We start from the raw sequence: 24,474 nt of genomic DNA on the forward strand, positions 1-24,474 counted from the left end.
CTTCACTCAGTGTTGGTGTTTGTAAAAAGACCCACTGAACACCCAAATACCACAAGTACAAACATTTTTAAACCATCAGGGCACTCATCAGAGCCTTGCGGTAACATTGTTAGGGGGAAAAGGATGTCCCAAAGCAAATTCCATACAGGCTTTGTGGACTCCACCCCCACCCCACGTCAAAGCCAAAGACACTGGGAACTCCAAATCCCATCACCACCAAAGGGAAGGTGGCTGGGACAGGAGGGTGGGGTTAAGCAGCCAGGTGGATACAAAAGGCAGACACGTGGGCTTTAGGGGCCCCCCATTTTTGGCTCCCGGCCAGCTCTGAGAGTGCCTTTGGGTTTCCAGGTCGTCGGATCGGGTAGGACACATTAAAGACTTTATTTCCCTATTTTCTCCCTGAGTTGTACATTTTCCTTATTTCTTTTTCTCTTGTAAATAAACCTTTTATTAACCCTTTTGTGTGTGTCTGTAGTAGAGTATTCTTAAGTCCCTTTAAAGCGCGCGGGTGAGGACCCACAGCCAGGAACCCGTTTAATATCGGGGTTGCTCTATAACAACATGAGACTGTCAGTTTAAGCAAGGACCCTACTTACAATACTACCTTCCTATGTGAAATGATCAGTGACAACCTCATATGAAAAGCTAAGCAAAATCACCAGGCTTCAACTAACCATTATGTTTCCCTTAAACCTTAAAAACAAGTCTTATTTACCAAGAATCTCTCAAGTTCTTGGTAGTGCATGATGCCTAGATCATTTACAGACAACAAAGTGCGTTGCAACTTGGCTTTTTGATATACCAGACCAATGGAAAGAGAAGGAAATCTCACTGAAGACCAAAAAAGTGTTTGGGAGTTGCCAATCAACCACTAAAATTTGTTACATTTGGTGTAAAGCACTGACCCACAGTCTCTCCTCTCATGATGGTGATAAAGAGACATTACCAAATTATTAGAGACCCAAGGGGTAGGTGCCACAGTCATAAACCTGGCTAAGACTGAGGGGAACTCAAGTAGGCAGCTGAGATTTTATCCACATCCCTTTTCTTACATCACTTTCAAATTTACATACAGTGAGCAAACTGATATGGATAGAGATATGTAAAAAGCACAGCACAATTATAAAAGTAGTCCTAACCACTCATTTCCTGGACCATGTGGAGTCACATTTAATGCACAGAAGCTTGACCTTTGCAATGAATACAGTGATATTCACTGGGGGATTTCCTCTAAGGTAGAACTTCGTATATATACACCAGATCCTTCAACTCAATGTTTCTAGACTGTTTTTATCACGGCACCTACAGGAAAAATTTCCATTTTGCTCCCTACTCATAATCAATACTTTTGATATTCAATGTGTGGGTTTTTCCACACCAAACAATTCTGATTCTTGGAGGACAGCAACTACAATTTAACTTAATTCTGATACTAATTGCCCAGAGTTAGTGCAGGCTCAGCAGGTAATGGCTCAGTCCCACAAGGCTGCCCAACCCCTACTTCAGATATCAACTGCAAGCCCAGAAACGTCACAATACTTCTGACCAATTGATTATAAAATGAGGGTACCCACATAACTTCTTCAAGGTCAATAATTCACTAGAACAGTTCACAAAACTTAGTAAAACAATCTACTTACTAGATTACCAATGTAGTACAAAAAAGAGCTGGATGGAGGAAACGTGTATGGTGAGTATCAGAGCACGTCATCCTCCCAGCGCCTCGATGTGTTCACCAATTTGGAAACTCTGTACCTTATGGTTTAAGGCTCTTATGGAGGGTCCACCACTAAGCATGAGTGATTAAATCATTGGCCACTGGTGATTAGCTGGACCTCCAGTCCCTCTTCCCTCCCTGGAGAAGAGAACAATGGGACTGAAAGTAATCACATAGTTGCTGCCTCTGGCAACCAGTGTCCCCACACCCTTAAGGGCTTTCCAGTAGTCATTTCATTAACATAAACCTGGGGATGGTAAAAAAAAAAAAAAAGAGGTGGGGGAGGGGCTCCTTATGAATAATAACAGAGGTTTCATTTACCTTATTGCTCTGGAGCTGTTTCAGGAGGCCAAACTAAAACCAAATATTAATCTTTTGTATCGCTGTAGAAACTCTGTGCCAAGAATTGGGGATATACTCCTCCGAGGGTATTTTCAGACTTTTTTTCCTAATCATGGCACACCATCCGCATTAGAATATTAATATCACATATATACTATATATATTTATGTACTATATGTGAATCTGTGTTCTATACATGAAAAGTAATTTTTTCACCCCCAAGAATTCATTCCCACCCATCTGGGCAATGCCCCATTAAGAACTGATGCTTTAATTTGTATAAGACATTAGTAAAGCCAAGAATACAAAACTAGGTTATTGCAAGTTATATCTCTATATTAGGAAGATTTATAAACAACTGTGATACTATACAACCTGTTTGCTTCTGTAATCTGAAATTAATTAACACAAGGACTACTGTATATAACTACTTTATATATACTAAAATATTTATATAAATAAGACATAAATAAAACATTATATAAATAAGAGTTTTAAACCAAAGCAAATAACCTGCTATGAATCTAAGTAAAATAATTTTAAGTAAACTATCACTTAAAAGCTTAAGTATCAACTAGGCAAGAACCTTATGTATACTTTGGATGAAGTACAAAACAATGGGATAGTCAGTATCAACACTATTCTGACAATCTTGAAAATTAATTATAGACAAGAAGCAAAAAAGTGCAAAATTTCAGATATTACCATGACTTCCAATCAGTCACTAAAATCTTACTCATGCCAGACCACCTAGGCTAAGGGAATCTTAAAGGGAATGAACACATCTTGGCTCTGCCAATAATTTCCCATGCAGTATGGGTAAATTATATAACTGGTCTGTGTTCATTTCCTACCCAGTCAATAATGTAAATCAACTCACCGTAATGGTAAAACACAATACTTCTGACCAGGAGATCCATCTTAGCTACTAACTCACTATGAACATGGATAAGACCCCTCTCCTTCCTGGGGCCTCATTATCCCCATTAGTAAAAAGCTGCAGACATGTCAATTCTTTTCTAAATGCCTTCACCTGGCTAATTCACACATACTATCAAGCAAAACAAAGCCCCTTATTAAATTCTGTAAAATCCAAGAACAAGTAAACTGGGTCAACCTGGCCACTATAAGACTTGGTAGCGAAAACACTGCACAGAAAATACTGGATGAAAAACGTGACTGCTCACCAAGACAACAGCATAGAAGAAGTTCAGGCCAAATACCTTCCTAACTTGAATTAGGGAAAATTGTCATTCATGGAAATTCATTATAACTCCCTTTTCAATTTTATCTACTTTCTGCCTGGATCATCTTAGGGTAATGTACTCCACAAATTACTTACTGCTGTGTACGATAAGGCCTTCATTTTATTTATAACATTTTAAAACATTTTAAGCTTCAGGGACCGTCCCTGAGACATATAGCAGTTGGGGTTTAGGAATTAAGCCTATCTTTATCCTATATATACTCTATACTACAGATTTCAATTAAATCCTTTCTCAGTTTTGTTTTTCCAAATGTATTATTATATCAGATAATCTCCATTCTCCCTATCCCCTTGACCCCTTCAGTAGCACCGAGTTAAATCTTTTCCAGTTCTGCTGGAACTTTCTTCACCCCTCACAGAGATAGAGTGATCAAAGCCAGATGAAAGCCAGTGACAGGGAGAAGCAAGGTTTGGAAAGTAATCACTGAGAGAAAATTTTCCCCACTGTTCTTAGCTCTATGACACCAAGTAAAATAAATATCCTTTCACTCAAACTACCAGCATTAAAAGATATTCTATTTGCTGAGAATGAACAGGACAGTTCTTTGATAGCTCTATGTAATGAATTGCTTCTAGGACTGCTTCACAAAGTACTGAGGCAGCTGTTCTTTGAAGCAACCAACCAAAGAGGAGGGGTGATCCTCTATGCTATAAAAGTCATTCCTGTACTGGATAGATTAGCACAAAAGTTCCTAACAGTTTTTTTATGCAGTTGCAAGATATGATATCCCATCCACCCATTAGTAATATCTGGTTTACTAAAGTGGTTGCCAGTGCGAGCCAGGCAACTATCTTGAAAGATGTATGAAGCATTTGATATGCACACACTCATCCTCAGTGGGTCTCAGGAAAGAATCACTAAGTTACTCCTAAAATCTCCTCTGAACATAAAAGCCTATTTATATTTTCATACACACAATATCTATTTGAAGGCAAATGTCTGTGACACTTTGCTGCGACCATCCAAGAGACCACCTCTGGCTCCCCACGCCCAGTCATTCCCCCTGATATAGTCATACTTTTAACTACACTGGCATTGTCTCAAATACTACTATCTGAATTCTTAGTTCAATGTGTATATAGATGATCCTGGTTGTGTCTCCCTGTGGTCATGACTTCCATTTCCCTGAAGAGTATCTTCTGATGTGCATAGTGGCCAGTTTTGTAGCTTCTTTGAAAATGTCTATTCGATTCCCTTACCATTTTAAAATTGGGTTGTCTTTTTATTATTGAGTTGTAGGAGTTCCTAACACTTTCTAGATACTAGACCCTTATAGATATACAGTTTACAAATATTTTCTTCCATTCTGAGGGTTATCTCTTTCTTTACCTTCTTGAGTATGTCATTTGGGTATAAACATTTTTCATTTTGGTGAAATTCAGCAGTCTGTCTTTTCTTTGGTTGTTGGTGTATTAATTTTTTAAGGAAGAAATTAGAGATAAAATGTTGTGAGAATATCCTATATTAAAGACAAATGATTCAGATTTGTAATAAGCAGAGAACTGAATTGGCCACTCATTTAAATCATAAATTTCCACTTAGGAAACACATCTATTTTATCTTGATGGAAAGTAGGAAGGAAATTACTTATTTCTAAGTTCTTGATAAACTGATTATTTAGACTAAGTACTTGACTTTGGATGCCAAATGGCCAACAAATTGCAAAGAAATAAAATCCCTATCAGATCTATATATTTTTAGTGATATTTGTTGCAAAAGCTAAATTTCCATAGTCCTTATAGTCTTGGAATTGTTTTTTCAAACTGAGCACATTCCAATGCATCTTTAAAAGCTTCAAACTAATAATTTTTCTAAAACTGCACAAAATTAGAGTGGCATGATATAACCTCAGTGCTTTATAACTGCTCAATAATTACTAAATATACTATCCCAAAGAATCCATCATGATTACAGTAATTTTTCTAACAAAAAAACCCTAGTAATTAGGGTCCTGAAAAGGTATCTAATACTGCTCTAATATCTTTATCAACCAGCTTTTTGATAAAAACAAGTTTATAAAGCTTAAAATGTGAATTTACTTCATTTACTTCTGAATTGAATTTCATAAAAATGGTTAAAAAAGGACCTCCCCGGTGGCACAGTGGGTTGAGCACAGTGCTGTGAGGCTGTCTGCAGCCTCGCAGCACGGGTTCAATTCCCAGCCGGCCAGGGAGATATCTACATAGCACGGCAGACCTATCCTGGCAGACCTATCCTGTCTTGCCCGCTGCTCCTCTCAGCAGTGTTTTCGGTGCATCTGCCTGTTCTGCTCCTGGCTCTGTCTCTGGTGAAGTCTCTCACCCTCCTGCGCCTCTGACTGTACTCCAGTTCTTATACAAATAAATCTTTAAAAGAAAATGGTTAAAAAGAGAAACTTTACATTATGTATATTTAACCACAACTTTTGAAAGTCTTTTTTTTTTTTAAAGTGTTTCACTCCTGAAACAATTATTTTTTTTTAAGATTTATTTATTTATTTATACAAGCACTTGGTACAGTCAAAAGTGCGGGAGGGTGAGAGAGAATTCACCAGAGCCAGAGCAGGGAGCAGAACAGGCAGAAGGACCAAAGTACACTGCTGAGGGGAGCAGCGGGTGGCAGGAGACGTCTGTGCGCCATGTGGGAACCTCCTCCAGTGGCCGGGGAGCAGCGCGGGAATCGAACCAGCGCTGCAGAGGGCTGCGGGCAGATTCACAACCCAGTGCTCAACCACTGCGCCACCAGGGAGGCCCAACTTTTGAAAGTCTTAAGAGGAAAAGAAGACAGAGAATAGAAGAGAAGGAAAAGAGAAAAAAGGGGGAAGAAATTAAAGAGAAAAAGAAGTGCAGAAGATAGAGACTCCCAAAACAAGTAAATCAGAGCAGCTGCTTGGCAGACAATATTCCAGAAAAGCCTACTAAGAGAAAGGTACATTTCCCTGGGCCTTCAGCCAGATCACCAGCAAAGCAAAGCTCTGCAAGAAAGCACAGGAGGTAGGTGACCCTGAAGAGTAATATGACCTACTATATATTCATACAGAGTTTTATCTCAAATCTAAGATGTGGGGCAAATGTCACTGTATTTCCAGAGCCAGGGCTCCTCCTAGAGAAAAAACAGTTAAGTTTCCTTCCCACCACAGAGGCCAGAATCCTCTTAAACATAGAATTAAGGTGATGGCACTATTTTGGGTTTTGGTTAATGGCAAACTAGTGTACCAATATTGTAGAAAAAAGAAAACAAAGAGACCTCAGTGCAAAGAACCATGAAATGTCCTGAGTACCTCTCTACTTTGCAGTTCTCTTAAAATTATTGTTTAGTGTCTAAAACAAGCAGAATGGCTTTTTTCCCCCAGAAAATACCTTTGAATTCAGTCCAGCTTCTAACTTTATAGTCATGAATGTAAATTACAAGACAGGATTTCCTTATTGTATAGCTTAGGAGAGAGATTTTTCAAAAAGCGATTGAAGTCAATTAAGCTCTTCTAAAAATACTTCTCATAAACATAACAAATACCAAATAGTGTTAATCCAAACGGATCCAGTTTATTTACTATACCTTAAACATTTTTTATCATGACAGACTACAACAATGCTTCATTGTAAGTGCTCAAAAAGGATTTGCTGAATGAATAAGTACCAAACCTCCACTTGAGTTTGTTTTGGTAACAGGGAGATGATAACATAGGATAAAATCTCCTTATTCCTTCTAGATCTAACAGGGTCTTATTTTGATTGTTACTACGATAGAATAAAATCTAGTATCTTTGCAATTCAATACAACAGACACATTAGACTCCCCCTAGGAAGAATAGAGTGGGAAGCAGGAAAGTGAGAAGAGAAGAAAGGGGAGGAAGGAGCACCTGACTATGCCAGACAGAGCTTCTCCAATGGTGACAAAGATTACATCAGCGCTCAAGCAAGCTAAAGTGTCCCAATCTCACTTTAACACAAGTTTCAATCAAAAATTAAAATGAAATAGTCTATCTACTTCAATAAAACTGATCTACTTGACCCTCTATCTTAAGAAAGATGAGGTAAGCTCATTGTAAACATGACTTTTTCATTCCCTTCTGCAGTTTTGCACGTTCATTTAACACCCTTTTTGAGACAGTCCGGTACTACAAGAGAGAAAAACAATACACAGGAGCAATTCCTAAGGACCATGTGATGGGCTGTTATCGGACAATTGGACTATGCACTGGCCCCCAAAACTTCAGAATATGACCTTAATTGAAAACAGGGTCTTTGATGATGTGATTGGTTATGATGGGGTAATTACTTGAGTACGGTGGGTCTTTAACTGAATGATTATTGTCCTTACAAATATAAGAAATTTGAATACAGACAGGTACTCAGGGAGACTATGAAGATTGGAGTTATGCTGCATAAGTCAAGGAAGTACCCAAAGCTGGAGAGTGGAAGACAGCCTTCACTAGGACCTTCCGAGGAGGCATGGCCCTGCTGACATCTTGATTTCAAACTTCTGGCACTTACAACTAGGAGACAATAAACTCCTGTTGTTCTAAGCCATCCAGTATGTGGCACATTGTTACTGCATCCCCAGAAAACTAATGCAGAAAATAAGAGGCCAACGTGTACCAACTAGCCTATGCTCGTTAAATAGCATTTCAGATCCAATCCTGCACCCCATGACTACTGTCACATTAGTCCAGGCACCAACACCTTACTCTTAATCTGCAAAAGCTGTCTGGTCTTCCTCACTTCAGACTCTTTCTTACCTTCCTCAGCTGCCAAACCCACCTGCACACCACCATGACATCAACCTTTAAGAGATGCCAACCTCTTTGCATTGCTCTCTTGTTAAAAAACAATTTCTAGTAGCTCACCAATTCTCATAGGAAAAAGTCCAGATTCTCCTGTCTAGCATTCAGGCCTCTCTTTTCTAAGCTATTTCCAACTGCTGTGCAACATCTTAGAACATACAATCATTATTCTTGATGCCATGCCTCCTCCCCTGCTTGTCACCCTTCTCCTTCACCAATCTAAATCTTGATCCATGAAAACTACTGCTTAGTCTCCTTTCCTCCTCTTAGCCCTCTCTATATACTAAAGTTCACAGACAAGGCTCTATCTCTGACCTCTCTGCAATCCTGCTATCAGTCACTCTACATTCATCTCAGACTGCCTGGCATGGTTACCTGGCCTTTTAAATGTGCCCACTGATTTCACAGCTGGAATCAAATCTGGAGGTTATTTCTCAATGCCAAGGACAGTGATAGACACAGTACAGGGAAGCTCTAAATTTTTACTGAATTAACTATTATACATAGCTTTTTCTTCAATAAAGACTTAAAATTGAAAAAAAAAAAAAAACCCTACAAATGTCATATACTCCTAAAGGTTTCACATATATCCGGATAATTTAAAGTTCACATGGAACAAGAAAAAAATAAATGACTTTTAGTCCCAACTTACTTACCATTCTTCATCACGACATTGGACCAGACATTGGCATTCAAGGCTTGAACAATTCGCTTTACTCCTGTAGATTCTGGGAAGTCATCTAATCAGAAAGTTGGAAAGATATGTGTGTGTATATATATATTTATATACACTTACATACACATTTATTTTGATATATATCCCAAGTCATATTTTTAAAAAACTGACTCAATTCATTTGCCTATTTGTTATTTCACATTGTGACTAATGCAGTAAGAAAAAAATTAAAACTCCTGAGAAGAAAATTCTAGAAACAAATGAAATAAACACACAATGTAAGAGGATTATAAAGCCATCCCTACTGCCTTGTCAATGGAAACCACTCATATTTTCCTGAAAATGTTAGTGTCTATTAATTACACAACCCTGGGATAGGACTAGCAATAACAATCTTGGTTACTTATAGTGAATGAGTTTCCTGAAGGCAAGAACGGTCACCTTAGTATGCTATAAAATCCTATAAAATGCCCTATTTTCTTTCACAAGCCATAGAATAATGATTCCCCATGGTAGATACCTAGAGAATCACTTCATCAGAGAAACAAAGTTTAAGAATGAGAAATAAATTACTATAAGACAGGCAAGGAATCATAAAAAGCAAAAAAAAAAATTTATTTCAGCATTGGTGCTATCCTGCTTCTGAAATTTAACTGGTACTGCTCCAAGTAACAGGGCAGTATCCTAGCTAGCATACCAATAGTAAGGTGGTATTCTCAGCTGCAATGTAGGTATGAGTGTGCTCAAAGGAAATGGATATCCTAAGACAATGAATACTGTAAATCTGGACATGGAAAGTGGCAGAAATAACTTTCATGTAATTGAAAGAGAAAAGTCTCTTAAGAGTTTATAATGCACATTCCACATAGAACCTATCTCTAGTGGCTTTTGTGATCCTGGTTTAAGAAGGACAGAATTAGAAGTCAAAAGATCTGAATTTGAACCCAGCCTCTGTAACTTCTTTGCTATTTGATCAAGAGCAAATAATTTATGCCCTTGGGATGTGGGATGATACTACTCTGTGAAACCCACTCTTAACAGAAAGATGCACTGGAACTGATGATTTTCTGGTATAAACGTCCTATATAGACTGCAAACTCTTTGAGGTAGGAATCATGTTCAGGAATCATGTTAGGTATTCCCACAGCCTAACATGGTGCCTGAAACACAGCAGGCACTCAAGGATTGATGAATCATTTAAATACCAACCTAATATAAATATGGTGAAGATTAAACTGAAAATACTCTAATGAGTTTATCACCATCAATGTTTAAATGAAGAAATGTTCATCTTAGCTGTAAATGACTCAATTCTTAGAAGAATAACTAACAGATCAGATAATATAAACAGGAACCAAAATATGGTCTGAAATAAAGAGGTAGAACCAGTAAAATGAAAATAGAAACAAGCATAAAATGTCATATTGATTGATATTTGAATAATACATTGAAATAAAGCATAAGGGTACATGGTTTGGAAACTATAAAATAATTCAAGGAAGGTTTTAGTTACTTTACCTAAAAATATCAAGAACCTATTTGAAGATAAAGCTGAATTAATACAAGAACAGCACAGACAAGGGGCAAGGAGCAGTATATTGGTATAAGGGAACAAAGACTCCAAAATGAAATAGACCTGAACAAACGACTCTATTGTTGACTCTTAAGGGAAGCAGGAAAAGAAAATTCTAGTGCCAGAAAGAAGCCAACCACACGAGATGACTGCACACACAAAGCAGGGCACAAGTTTCAGGGAACCTAGAAAAACATGGCAAGAGAAACTAGTTGCTAATTTTCAATATTCTTAAAAATGTACAGGAAGAAAACAGCCTTTTTAATTCATCTATGTCTTCCTTTCTGGCAGGGTTAGTTTCCCAAATGTAGTAACATTTTGGAAAATTTCTAAATATGCCAGAAAATAAAAAGATATTTCTGAATCCCTAAAAGTATATAGATTTGCAGTAATAACTTATATCCTATCTATCTACTTTAATTCAATTTCACTGTTCCTGCTTAGTTCATCTTTTAGAATGACTGGCATCTTCTCAATGCCACCTCCCAACCAGTCCTCTAACAAGTCCAATATGGTTTCCATTTCTGTCCCCATGGAACAGCTGATATGTAAGAGTCCATGGTACTAATGCATGCCTAGGACTTCTAAAGAGAAATACTCTCCCATCACTGAGTATCACAATGTCAATTATTTTTTATAACATTGTGACATTCAGCTTGGTAATTCAAATATTTGTATATATATATATTTTAAAGATTTATTTATTTATGCATACAAGAGCTGGGGCACAGGCCAGAGGCACATGGGATAGGGGTGGGGGGGGGTGAAAGGATTCACCAGAGACACACTGGAGAACAGAACAGGCAGACTGACCGAAATACACTGCTGAGGGGAGCAGCGGACAAGACAGGAGAGGTCTGTTGTGCCATGTGGGCGGCTCCCTGACCAGCCGGCGATGGAACTCTGCTGCAGAGGCTGTGGATTGCTTCACAGCGCTGCGCCTAACCCCTTGTGCCACCAGGGAGGAATAATATGTTTTAATCTTATACCAGATTACAAGTCTTTGATAGGTCAAAACCATCTTATCTTGGTTGGTTGATCCCACCACAGGCAGCAAAGGTAAACTCAGAAGGAGAAAAACGAGAAGACAATGGAGAAGGGGAAAATAGAAGGTGTAGAATGTAGCAGGAAGCAGCTGAATGAGAGCTAGCCTCGGAGTGCATTCTGGGTTGATTTTTGGTTTCAAATGTCCAAAAGACAGGGGCTGACATGCAACCTAAGGTTCCTGATCCCAAGTTACTAGGAATTTAAAAAAAAACAAAAAACAAAAAACAATTTTTGCATACAAGTCAAACCCTCCTCCTTTGGCAATGGAGTAATATAGAGTGGGGAAATAACTAAGACTTAAGGTAGAAATCCTCTACCTTTATCCAAAAGAAAGACAACATTCCAAAAGTCCTAAAATGCTGGTGAAACCAAGCACATGGTTTATTTAATAAATAAACAACCACATCCATGGATTTTGCACAAATCTTTTCAAACAACTAGGAGGAAATGCTTTGATTCTTCTTCCTTGAATGATATAATCTCTCATATCTGAACCTAAGCACTATGTTTCCTCCCGACACATAAAATACTTACCATCCTCCTCAGGCAACTCTTCTGGACTAAGTTCTACCAATTCAAAGCCATGTTTGATACACCATTCTTGAGCTTTTTGTCTGTTAACACCTAAAATCAAATGCAAAAGAATCTTAACAAGTAAAAATAAAACTGGAATATTGCTGTAACACTTTTCACAAATCTCAGTGTTACCCTGTCAGCATTAATCTAAATACATCCAACTTATAACGTGGTATAAAAAGAATGATTTCTCATACTTAAGTGTCCATTCTTAAAAAAATAAAAAGCAAAAAATGCAAGAGATGAAAATTGTTTACCAAGGAATGCAAATGTATGTACCAACTACCAGCCCATGGGGGTGCCTTACCACTTTCAGACACTCGGTCACAAACCAGGATCATCACCTCAGGTAACCATGCTTCTGCGAGTGGAAGCCAAGAGGAGACACTATCAAGACCAGATTTCTAGAAGGGAGAAAAAATACACAAAAGCTGGAAAAGAGACATCAAGAAAATTCCCAGAAAATGTTGAGGAGGGGGGGGGAAGGGCGAGGAATACAAGGTAATTTCTTACTCAAGCCTCCATGAAAAATAAATCTTACCTGTGTGCTGTCAAAATAAACCACAAATGCTTGGACAGATTCCGCAATTTCTGCAGTGACGAGGTATTTGTTTGGTACCACACATAGATTGATATCTGCTGAATAGTATTTATTATCAATGGTCCAAGGATAATATCTCACAGCATCACTGGCAGTCGCTTCCACAATAACATCTTCTGTTCCAAGGATATCTAAATAAATGACATATCATTACCACAAAAAAGCAAAACCAATATACACTGGTCAATTTCTCAGGAGGATACCATATCAACATGGTATTTTGACAGAGTCACCTTATGCAAAGATTTCAAAGAACCTCACTAGGAAATTTTGTTCTTTGAGCATATGACATAGTATAACTAATTGGCTTCTTTCAGAACACAAAAAATATTTGTGGCTAAATTAGATAATAGTACACAGTAAAACTGTCACCTAACCAAATACCCAGAAGAGAGCAAGTAGAAGAGAAAATGATCACTTCATTTATTTCAAAGCTTACATACTTCATGAGAGAGAGATTATAATAATTTTAAAAATCTGTAACTTATTTGTACTTATTGCAAGCTAACAGGAAGAGAGCACTAAGGCTAAACCATTAATGGAATAGAGGAGCCACACATATGCTTTGGGCCAAAACCTTACATTATCAATTAATGAAATAAAAGAAATGATACTGATGAATGATCCCAATTCCATTTCCTCTTAGACAAAGACACTTCCGGTAAATTTTAAATACAGAATAGCTAAGCAAGTTATATGACCTAGATTATAACTAAATCTTTCAGAAACCCACATGCAACATGAGTATAACTTGAAAAATGAACAAGTAAAGATATGGTCATGGAACTAGAGGCTTCCATGTAATACAATTATTTAGAAACATTAGAAATTGTTCTAACCCGAACTCATCTTTCATGTCCACACCCTCAACCTCCATTTTATAGATGTGGGAAATGAGCTTAGAGAAGTAAAATCACAGTCCACCAACCAGTTATTATAAGAATATACATAAAATAGCCACAAACTCTTTCTCGGTACATTCGAAATATTCCTCAAACACAATTAGCTGGATCCAGAAAACCAGAGGTTAATTTTATATTCTAGAGCTAAGATTATGTATTTGGAGTATTGCCATATTTTTTGCTAAACAAAAAGACAGGAAATAATTCAGTCCAAAAGATAATGTACCATATAAAGGTGCACATGTACTCTTTTTGTTTGTAAACTTTTGTCATGTGGTTATTAGGAGGGCTGGTCTGCTGAAAAGGGAAACTCTTTAATAAATTTAAGACTTTACCTTTGACATAAACACTATAAAACTATCCTTAATTGAATCTCTTTTACCAAAACCAAAACTGTTACTTTTAAATTAACAGAAGACCAATGCCAAAATATAAAAATCTGAGTTTACCTTGTCTCTTTAAGAAATCAGAGTTCTTTCTGCTTAATTTCTAGCAAAAGTCATAATGCCTTAGTAAATACCAATCAAGTTCCATAGAAACCAGCTGCAATATCCCTGATGGAGCATTAAGACAAATTCAGGGTAGGAAATAACCAGGAAGAATAGGTAAGTTATTAAAATCAAAGATTCTTTTATCATGTAAATGTCTCAGTGGGGGGAAAAAAACTACATCAAAGCCTCTATTAGTATTCAAAACATTCAAAGCGAATACTCCCTCCTTCAACCAGGTGAAACAGCAATATGTAGCTGTTTGGAAAAGCTGAATACTGCACAGTCAACACACAACTGAATACGTGGACGAAACACACGTGGAAGACAGCAAACTAAACCAAAGAGCAAAAAGTTCATATTTTTAAAGGGAATGAAGAGTCATCAAAGAGACTCAGTCTTCCTTACTGGGTAATTTTTTTTAAACAGAGAAGTATTAACAATATTTTTAAAGGGGGTAAGCCCAAAGAGTAAAATAATGAATCCATTTGGTAAGGGAGGAAGTACAAGGAGCACAGGATACTACCACCATCACCACAGCTCTTTTCCTAACTGGCTGCATGATTAAAAACTGAAATAGAATTTGGATTATGCTTTTTTTCCTATCAGTGTCTTCAACTAACATGAAGAAATAAAATCAAATTAAAATACCAAATACTTACTATCCATATAATTCAGAATACTTAGATTCATTATGGTTGGTTCACTTTATTAATAAATGTTTGGAATACAAGAGAACAAACCAATGTGTGTTACTCTCAGTTCTTAAAAATTCAATTTTATCCTCCTTTGATTTTCAATGATTAAGATATTTATTTCCTTAGTACACACTCAAGAAGCTATTTCTTCCTCTTTTCCTAAACCTGGAAAAGAACAGAAGCAATAAGATGGAAAAATGAATTTCACCTTTCAATGTTACTGCAGCTGGGTGCTTTTTTAAAAAAAATATTTTGTGTTGCCTAAAAGAATTTGATGGCTCAATTTATTTCTCATGGTTTGTTTTTTTTTTTTCCTTTAAAATATCTAACCAGATATTTTCAGTGTGACTGCCCGTGAACTTTATTATCACATCTGTACAGTAGTTGGAACTACGGAGAACATAGTGAAAATGACCTCATTCTAGTTCTTCCTATCCAGCATCATAGAGTTTAATTTTTAAAATGTAAGTGTCTAGACTAAACATAGATTTTTCTCCCTCATCTTTTCTTTTGTTTCAAATGTGTAACCGCTTATTCTTTCCCAAATTAAAGCAAAAAAAAAAAAAAATCACTCAATTGTGCACTTGGCTAGGAGTTTCTGGAGTTCAGTACAATTCACTTATTTCATTGTTGAGAAAATTGAGGGCCAGCCAAAAGACGCCACTTGCCTACCAGGAGCAGAGCCTAAAACAGAATCCAGGTCATCAGCAATCTTTATGTAATGCAAAGCATTACACATTACGGTACTTAGCATCTGAGCTAGCTCACTCAAGTGTCTAACCATCACAAGTACCTTCTGCCCTTTTAGTAATGTCAAAAATAACAAAGAGGGAACCAGAATAGGAGCCCACAGCAAAATTAACCCATCAGGAAACTGTCTAGGGGTTGTGGTATTTATATGTCAAAAGTGAGTCATAGTGATCCAGTGGAGTTTTTTTCACCAAACTTCCTAGAAAAACCTGCAATGGTCTCCCTTGTTTGCCCTTTACTAAAATAAATTTTGATGTACTCAAAATGATACACAAATAAAATCAAGAGTAGCTTCCCCCTCCTCCGGGTGGATGTAAGCCTGTCTCATCCACACTGTTGGCAGCCACCTGGTGGAGCTGTAATACATCATTTTTAAAGAGATGAACTCTAGCTGATTCCACTACTACAAACTTGGTTTCATAACTTGAAGTTATCTGGAGTGTCTGCAGATGGCAAGTTAAATGTCAACCCAGTTCCAGCAGCAAGTATAAACCTTTCCCCCAGTTTCCAGTGTCTTTCCCTATTTGAGAAACTGTTTTACATAGCCATCAATGTTCACAAACTCCTGTCTACTTTCTCACTTCTTTGAACTTACTTCCTCTACAGTCCCACATGACAAGTTATTCAAAAGATTCAACTAAGACAGCTGTATGCTAAGGAAGCTTTTCAGTTCAGTAACTGCACAACTCTCTCTTCTTCTAGCCCTGCTTTATATCGCTCCTTGCCTATTCTAATGTTCTTGCCCCTAGAAAGGGTGTAAATTTGGTAAGTGATCAAATGAAAGGAGGCAGCTAGCCTTCCACAGTTCAGAATCAGAAAGAGGTGCTACTCTCTTGAGCACAATTTAGGAAGTCAACTAAAGTTCTAAGGTAACTCCCTCTCCCCCTCCCTACCCCCTCTCTCTCTCACACCCCCCCCCAACTATCTACTCCAGTGAAAAAAGACAAAATAAGTACATTCTAAACTAAGTGCACTGGTACTATTTTGAACTAATCAGATCTCCTTCAGTGGTATAATTAAGGACTATTTTTTTTATATCAGTGTAAAATGTATGCTTAACTAACCATGACATTCTTTGTGGTAAAAAGTTTACCCAGTGGTTAAACCATATTGTCTACGTCCTGAGAAAAGTGACAGCTGCCACCTCAAATCAAGATGATCCTTCCAGAAATCAGCACTCTTCTGAGAATACAGTTGGTTTTAGTCTCTCTCATGGAACTGAAACTGACCTTACAGCCAGACATCATAACCTCTCACCCCCAGAAGCAAATGTCTTTCATGGTATCCTCTTTCCTGCGGATCCACAGTTCCTCTCCCTCCCATTTGAAGTGGCAGTAATAACCACCAGACTAAAAAGGCCAAAAAGTAGAGACAGCAGAGACCTAGTCAGAGAGATCTGCATTTGAATGTCGGTGCTGTGAGAATAGTCAATTCACCTCATTTCCTCTTCTGAACGTGGGGACAAAAACAATCCTCAAAATGGCTTCTTGAAGATTAAATGATACAACATATTAAGAATATATACGCAGTGCTAGGCACAGAGTAGGCCCTACTTAAAGGTCCATGTCCTCCTTCCCAGTTCAGGTTTTGTGATTATGACAGCACTCCTGACAAGTGGATGGTTATTAGAGACAATTAGTAAGAAAAATTGCAACTAGGAAATAAACATCTCCTTTAAGCTATTCTGGACCATCCCTTGCCAAAACAAGCCTTCTAAATGTTTCTTTTCCATTGTTAAGGCACAGAATGAGACAGAAGAAAAGGAATTAGGAAAATTATAAGCTGCAGCACAGTGTGACATCAATTGAAAGGGAAAGTAGCCATTATGAAAGAAAAGAATTGAGCAAAAGATGATTGGGGGAAAATATGAAAGTCAGAGTTCTCCTTAATCAGTAAGCAAGGCAAAGAAAGACCTCTAAAAGTCATAACAGCTCTATATTGTTGCAACCAGCTATAATTTCACAAGAATGTCACACAAGGCAGGTGCTGCCGCCAAATATTTTGTGGCATTATTACTGAATTATTCCCTAAGTTTTAGCAGTAGCTCATACTGCTCTGATGCCATGTGGCATTTTAAAGTTAAAACTGTGTGCAGTTAGAATTGGGACATCACACAAACATTAGGAAATTTATATCTGTGACAATCTGAATCATCATACTGGAGCCTCCTGGTGCAAGTCTATGCAATATCTGTTTCAGTCTATATGACAGATCAATCACCGAAACAGTATAAAATTGCTGAGGGAGAATAACTAGATTGAGTTGAAGCAACACACCACTGCTTTACCAATAGTGCCGCACTTTAGATTTGCTTACAACACAACTACCTTTCCTCACACGGTCCTCTTTGGTCACACTCTAAATTCATAGTTCCACATGCTTTGGAGCTTTTTATAACACGGAGGGAAAGTTTTAAACGTTGTAGTAGAGAAAATCCAACTCAGTCCTTCTCTTTCACAAGTTTTCTCCCAATAGCTCAATGGAATTGGTCACCACCACAGCTTCATCTTAAATTAATTGTGGGGGGCAGGGATCACATGGTCTCTGCTTGCCCTTAGAAGACCTCACAAATCACTGAGGACAAACATACACACGAGAAGTAAAGAAGCTAGCAGGAAGGTGAGTTGTATGGGGAAGAGGTTTTCTTTGAATTACATTACTATGACATCCAAAATCATAGTTCTAGATATACATATAAAGTACTTGTTTTTTTGCAGAGGGAGGGCAGAGGTTTTATTCCCTAGGGGGCAGATAGCAACATCTGGAGACATTTCTGGTTGTCAAAAGTGGGAGATACTACTGGCATCTAAACAACAGGCACCAAGAATACTAAACACCCTACAAAACAACCTGGCCCAGAATGTGAACAACACTAAGGTTGAAACATCCTGATCTAAAGCAAAGGAACATGTGTAAGTGAAACAAAATAAAGGTTCTGGAATGCAAAGCTGGCCTATTCTTTCTTAAAAAGCTGAAGCTAGTTTTTACAGCCAGGCATCAAAAGCTGCCACCACAAATACAAATGTCTTTCCTTTGTATCCAATAAACTCTATCTTTAATAAAATCTATCCCAAGTGTCTTCTTTAATGATTTTAACCATAAAAGTTATCTGGCAATTAATCTTAGATGCTCTGAAAATAATTTATGAATGGAGATTTTCCTGCAAGAAAGGATATGCAATCTGAAATAGAACAGTTACAAGATGAGAATCATTTTTATATTCATATGGCAATTTTTCATAAACAAATCAGCATCAAGCAATAAAATTTCACAAAAAAAAAAAGTCAATGTCTGCTCAGGATGACAACAGAGTCTGCAGCAGATGCTAACTTACTCTAAAAGGAGGTAATGTCTCTGAGATGAATTTTTCAAAACAGTATATATTTAATGAAGAGCATTAACTCTGTAGCCTCTGTATTTAAATATTGAAAATAAGCTCAGCCTATTGAAAAACATAAAGCTAACAGATCCAAAATCCCAGTATCCAAATATTCCACAAGAAGGGTAAAATCAAGATCTGGCAACACACAAAGAATCAAGGGACGTGGGAGAGGAATAAGTTGGACTTTATCAAAATTTAAAACTTTTGTATTTCAAAAGATACCATCATTAAAACAAAAGACAATCCACAGAGTGGGAGAAAATATTTATAAGAAGTGATAAGTGACTTATATCCAGTATACTCTTAAAGCCCATGAATAAGAAGACAAAAAAGTCAATTTAAAAATGAGCAAAAGGGGGACTCCCTGGTGGCGCAAAGAGTTAAGTCTCAGCACTTTGAAGCTATCCACAGCCACTGCAGCACGAGTTCAATCCCCAGTCAGGGAGTTACCCACATGGCACAGCAGACCTCTCCTGTCTCACCACTGCTCCCCTCAGCAGATCCTCAACAGACCAGCTGTTCTGCTCCCTTCTCTGTCTCTGGTGATCCTCTCACCACCACCTGCCCCCACCCCTACCCCTGCACCTCTAGCCTGCACCCAGCTCTTGTATGCATAAATAAATCTTTTTAAAAATTTTAAAAAATAAAAATGGGCAAAAGATTCTAACAGACATTTCACCTAAGATGATAAAAGACTGGCAGGCTGGCCTGGTGCTGTGGCTGCAGATGCTGTCAGGCCGTGAGGGCACTAAGTAGCCAGGAGCACTGCATTGAAGGCACCAAGGTAAAGTGAATACTGAGGACAGAAGAGTTTGATGACACAGACTACTGAATTTCTTTGGAGCAAAAGTTATGAAGCCATTCTGGAACAGGTCTACAAGCTCTGGACACAAATGATCTGACGGTGAAGAGAAGCCATTAACAGGGGACGCCAAAACCAGGCTTCTGCGCACCGCTCCAAAGAAAACAGCTGCCTTCTATTCCCAAAAATGCTTTGCCCATAACTTAGCTACATCTCCTGCTCCAGCACCACAGCCAACAAATGGCACACATGCTTCTTATGGACCTATCTACCTGGAACACCCTCTTCTGAATTTACTTTGTGAGCAGAAGTTAGGGCATCTTTGTGCAGCCACTTATCTTTCAGCATTGTGGTTTGGAGCAATGTTCATACAGCATGGACTTCATCAAGATGGTGTACTTAAGTTTAGATTTACATCTCTGACAAATACCCAGATGGTGACTGTCCATGCTTGGTGTTTGATATTCCCACTTTCCACCCGCTAGATGATCCTACCTCAGGGGAATTGGATGTGAAGAGAGCATTTGCAAAGTGAAGGCAGACCCATAATCACTTTTCCCAAGTATTAATGTAAGGAGAGCTTTCTACAAGATTGATACAGCAAACCCCTTAAACACAGAAGATGCAGCACTATATGAAAAAGATGTTCAGCTTTTTAAAAGTAAAGTGGTTAACAGTCTTAAGATATGAACTGTTCATCTGTCTGACCAACCTAAAATTGAACACCCCTGGAATCCTTCAGGACTTGATGAATCCAGAGAGGAGATGCTGACTCCGAAAAAGAAGGCTGAATGGGCCTCTGTGGTCGTGCAAGGGGTTAAACACCACACTATGAAGCAATCCGAAGCCTCTGCAGCATGAGTTCGATCCCCAGCCAGCCAGGGAGCAACCCACATGGCGCAGCAGACCTCTCCTGACTCGCCCGCTGCTCCCCTCAGCAGTGTTTTTCAGTTAGTCTGCCTGTTCTGCTCCCCACTCTGTCTCTGGTGAATCCTCTCACACCCCGTATCTCTGGCCTGTGCCCCAGCTCTTGTATGCATAAATGAATAAATCTTCAACAACAACAACAAAAAAAGGAAGCCTGAAGAACAGCACAATAAAAGTGTTCATGTTGTTGGTTATCATGGGTAAAACCTGGCTCAGTACAATCTTTCAGTAAAGGAAACAAAGGCAACATAAGAGCTGGTGATTCCGGGTGCACCGTGCACTTTCCTGCTGGACTCCGGCATAGTTCAAGCCGACCAATGGCAAAAGACTGTCTGAAGAGCAAAACTGTGAGCAATGACTGATACCAGTGTTGTCCACAGAAACTTTGGTTCTAACAGCAACTTTGGAAACCTCTCTAAGTAATGTGTCATTTTTGCCAGCAGTGTCTTTAGAGTGGTTATCTAGTTCAATACTCCAAATTACTGGGGGCCCCGAGGCTTACGTATTTTTCTGAATAAAATGTTAAAAGTATTTTATTTGCATTTATTTCTATTAATAATAGTGTCCAGCACCATCAAATGAGTTCTAGATCAGTGGTATCAGCTGTGCATACATAGGATGTGGAGATGGAGACAGGGATCAGCTTCCTTAAGTGAAAGCTCATTTGAAACTCAGTCTTACTGATTAATAAACTGTTATCACTGAGGTACATATTAGGTGGGTAAGAGGAAACCAGAACACTTTTTGATAGTTTGGGTTTTGGGGGTTTTTTTCTAAGCAAATTACTTACTGTATTTCTCTGGCAGGAAGAGCACAAAGTGTTAAAATACTTTCTTATGAAGTCAAATATTTAAAATGATGAAAAACTAATGTATTTTGTAGAGACAAAATAAACCAATAAATGATTTTAAAAAGACAAAAGAATGGTCTATATGCTCATGAAAAGATTCTCAATACCATTAGTTATTAGAGAAATGCAAATCAAAACCATAGTGAGATACTACCTCACACACACCAGAATGGCTATTATAAAAAATATAGATAATAACAAATGTGGTCAAAAACATGATGGAAATGTAAAGTGGTGCAGCCACTATGGAGACATCTAGGAGTTCATAAAATAGTACAACTGTTTCTTAAAATATCCACTGTAACATTATTCATAATAGCCAAAAATTGGAAATCCAAATGTACATCAGCTGATGAGTAAACAAGCTGATGAGTAAACATTTATCAAGAATGTGGTCTATCCATACTATGGAATAAGAAGTATGGCTTTAACACAGATGACTCTCAAAAACATTAAGCTAAGTAAAAGAAACCAGATACAAGAGACCTCATATGATTCCTCTCATAGAAAGACAGTACATTAGTGGTTGCATAGAGCTGGGAGTGTGAATAAGGAGTGACTGCAAATAGGTTTCCTTCTAGGATGATGGAAATGTTCTACATTTAAAACAGGTGGATTTTAAATCATGCCCCCAATTAAAATGCTAAAAATTCATGGAAGCTATTTTAACGGTAATTGAAAATTTTTAACTATATTAAGTATCATAGCTAAAACATAGTAAAGTTCCCCTACCCTCAATACCAGCTGAAATCACGGCTTTAAAAAATTGACCACTGGGCCTCCCTGCTAGCGCAAGGGGCTTAAGTCTCAGTGCTATGAAGCTATCCACAGCCACTGCTGCACAAGTTCCATCCCCAGCCAGGGAGTTAGCCCACATGGTGCAGTGGACCTCTCTTGTCTCTCGCCCACTACTCCCCTAAGCAGTGTATTTCAGTCAGTCTGCCTGTTCTATTCCCCACTCTTGTCTCTGGTGAATCCTCTCATCCACCCCACCCCCACCCCCGTGCCTCTGGCCTTTACCCCAGTTCTTGTATGCATAAATAAATCTTTAAAATAAAATAAAAATTTTAAATTCCCACGTAATGAAATCACTCTGTGATGACAACACTAGGCCCTGTGGTAGATCTTGCTGTCCCAATCTTTCTTTGAAGAAAAGAAAGAGAACTATACAATCCAATTAAAGGCAGGATCCTCCTCCCAGAACAAAATAAACAAATTTACAAAAGTGAAATTCCTGGAGTAAACCAAAATGCTCTACTCAGAATACCTCAGGTAACTACAGGAAAAAAGCAAATTAGAAGATCCAAGCTCTTATTCCTATTCTGTTATTGAATAATGTTGGTTAAACTGTACAATGGCCCCTATCTTTAAAACAAGAATGTTGTCCTTAGTAAACCACTACAAAATCCTTTTGTAAGTATAGGGATAGACCTATACTTACAAATTCCCTACTACAAATACCCCAGTCTTGCAGAAGAATGAATGGTTTCTAAAGAAGTGATGCCATAGATGATAGCTGGTTTTACCTGTGTAAAAGCCCCCGAAATCTAGTTTATCATATAGTTGAGCTATCTGAACTTTTGGAAACTTGAGGCCCAGAGGATTGTTTCTATGGGTAAATGTATCTGATTTCCTGATACCAAGAGTCAAATTCTGTATGCCACAAGTGGGATGTTTATTCAACTCTAAAATGGGGTTTGATTCTTCATTTATCAAGACACAAACACACAAAATTTAAGAATGCTAGCATTAACAAAGAGCCAAAATAAGCCAAAGAAAAAAAAGAAGAAAGAGGGGGATGGTTAGGGGGAAGATCATGCTTCCTGGCTTCAAGCTATACTACAAAACTACAATAATCAAAACAGTATGGTACTGGCACAAAAATAAGCTCACAGATCAATGGAATGGAATTATAAGCTAAGAAATAAACTCATATATATGGACAACTAATTTAAGACAAAGAAGCCAAAAGCATAAAATGGCGAAATAAAAGTCTCTTCAGTAAATGGTCTTGGGAAAACTGGACAGTCATAAGCAAAAGTATGAAACTAGAAGATTATCTTACACCATATACTAAAATTAATTCAAAATGGAATTTAATCTCTGAAACCATATAACATATAGACAAAAACATAGGTAATAAGCAATTTGACATTTCCTTGGTGATGTCTTTATGGATACACTGCCAACAGCAAAGAAAGAGAATATAAGCAAATGGGATTACATCAAATTAAGAAGCTTCTGCACATCATTAAAATGAAAAGGCTGCCTGCTGAATGGGAGTAGATATATGCGTACCATATATGAGACAAGGGGTTAATGTCCAAAATACATATACACCTCAACAAAAAAACATATAACCTGATTAAAAAATGGGCACAGATATTTCAGAAAAGACATACAGATGGCCAACTGATATATGAAAAGATGTTCCACATAGTTTATCATTAGGGAAATGCAAATCAAAGCCACAGTGAGATTTCACCCATCAGTTGGAATGATGCTATTATTAAAAAGTCAAGAAACAGGTATTTACCCAAATGACACAGAAACATTAATTCCAAAGGACACCTGCATCCCTATGTTTATAGCATCACTATTTACAATAGCTAAGCTATGGAAACAACCCAAATGCACAAAAATAGATGACTGGATCAAGAAAATGTGGTACATATATACATACAATGGAATATTACTCAGCAATCAAAAAAGATAAACACATGCAGTTTGCAGCAACATGGATGGAGCGAGAAGGGATCATGCTCAGCGAAACAAGTGAGAAAGAGAAAGAAAAATACCGGATGGTCTCACTTATAGCAGGAATTTAGAAAACCTAAATAAGGGACCAGGAAAAAGACTAATTAATACAAAGTAAAAAATCAAAATCAACAAGCAACTATAAAGCAGAGACACACTGGGTGGGGCTGGGGGCGGGAAAGAGGAAGGACTAAGGTCAAAATAAGGGGGGGGGTGCAATTGTATGGGGAATATAAACAAAATGAAAATGCATACATTATGCAAAAATGAAAAATGATGTAAGAATTATATAAAATATTTTTTAAAAAGTCCAACAATAAATGCTGGAGGATATGGAGGAAAAGGAATCCTTTTCC

General features: G+C 37.8%; 1 protein-coding gene and 1 pseudogene across 4 annotated transcripts in view; one reads left to right on the forward strand and one right to left on the reverse strand.

Moving 5' to 3' along the window:
- Nucleotides 1-24,474, reverse strand: part of AAGAB (alpha and gamma adaptin binding protein) — a 61,471-nt gene that overhangs the window by 33,753 nt on the left and 3,244 nt on the right. For all 4 annotated transcript variants that reach the window (XR_008549309.1, XR_008549312.1, XR_008549311.1 and 1 more), the window contains exons 2-5: nucleotides 12,503-12,693; nucleotides 12,269-12,365; nucleotides 11,920-12,009; nucleotides 8,746-8,829 (exon numbers count right to left, since the gene is read on the reverse strand). Coding sequence is in view for 1 of the 4 variants with exons in the window: in XM_037502777.2 (XP_037358674.1) it covers nucleotides 8,746-8,829; nucleotides 11,920-12,009; nucleotides 12,269-12,365; nucleotides 12,503-12,693 (462 nt within the window). In the remaining 3 variants the exon portion in view is untranslated. The remainder of the gene's footprint in view (nucleotides 1-8,745; nucleotides 8,830-11,919; nucleotides 12,010-12,268; nucleotides 12,366-12,502; nucleotides 12,694-24,474) is intronic.
- On the forward strand, nucleotides 19,635-20,873 carry LOC119239503 (AKT-interacting protein-like; annotated as a pseudogene).

This window comes from Talpa occidentalis, unplaced genomic scaffold (assembly GCF_014898055.3).
Source record: "Talpa occidentalis isolate TD23 unplaced genomic scaffold, MPIMG_talOcc4v2.1 talOcc4.11, whole genome shotgun sequence".
NCBI classification, from domain to species: domain Eukaryota; kingdom Metazoa; phylum Chordata; class Mammalia; order Eulipotyphla; family Talpidae; genus Talpa; species Talpa occidentalis.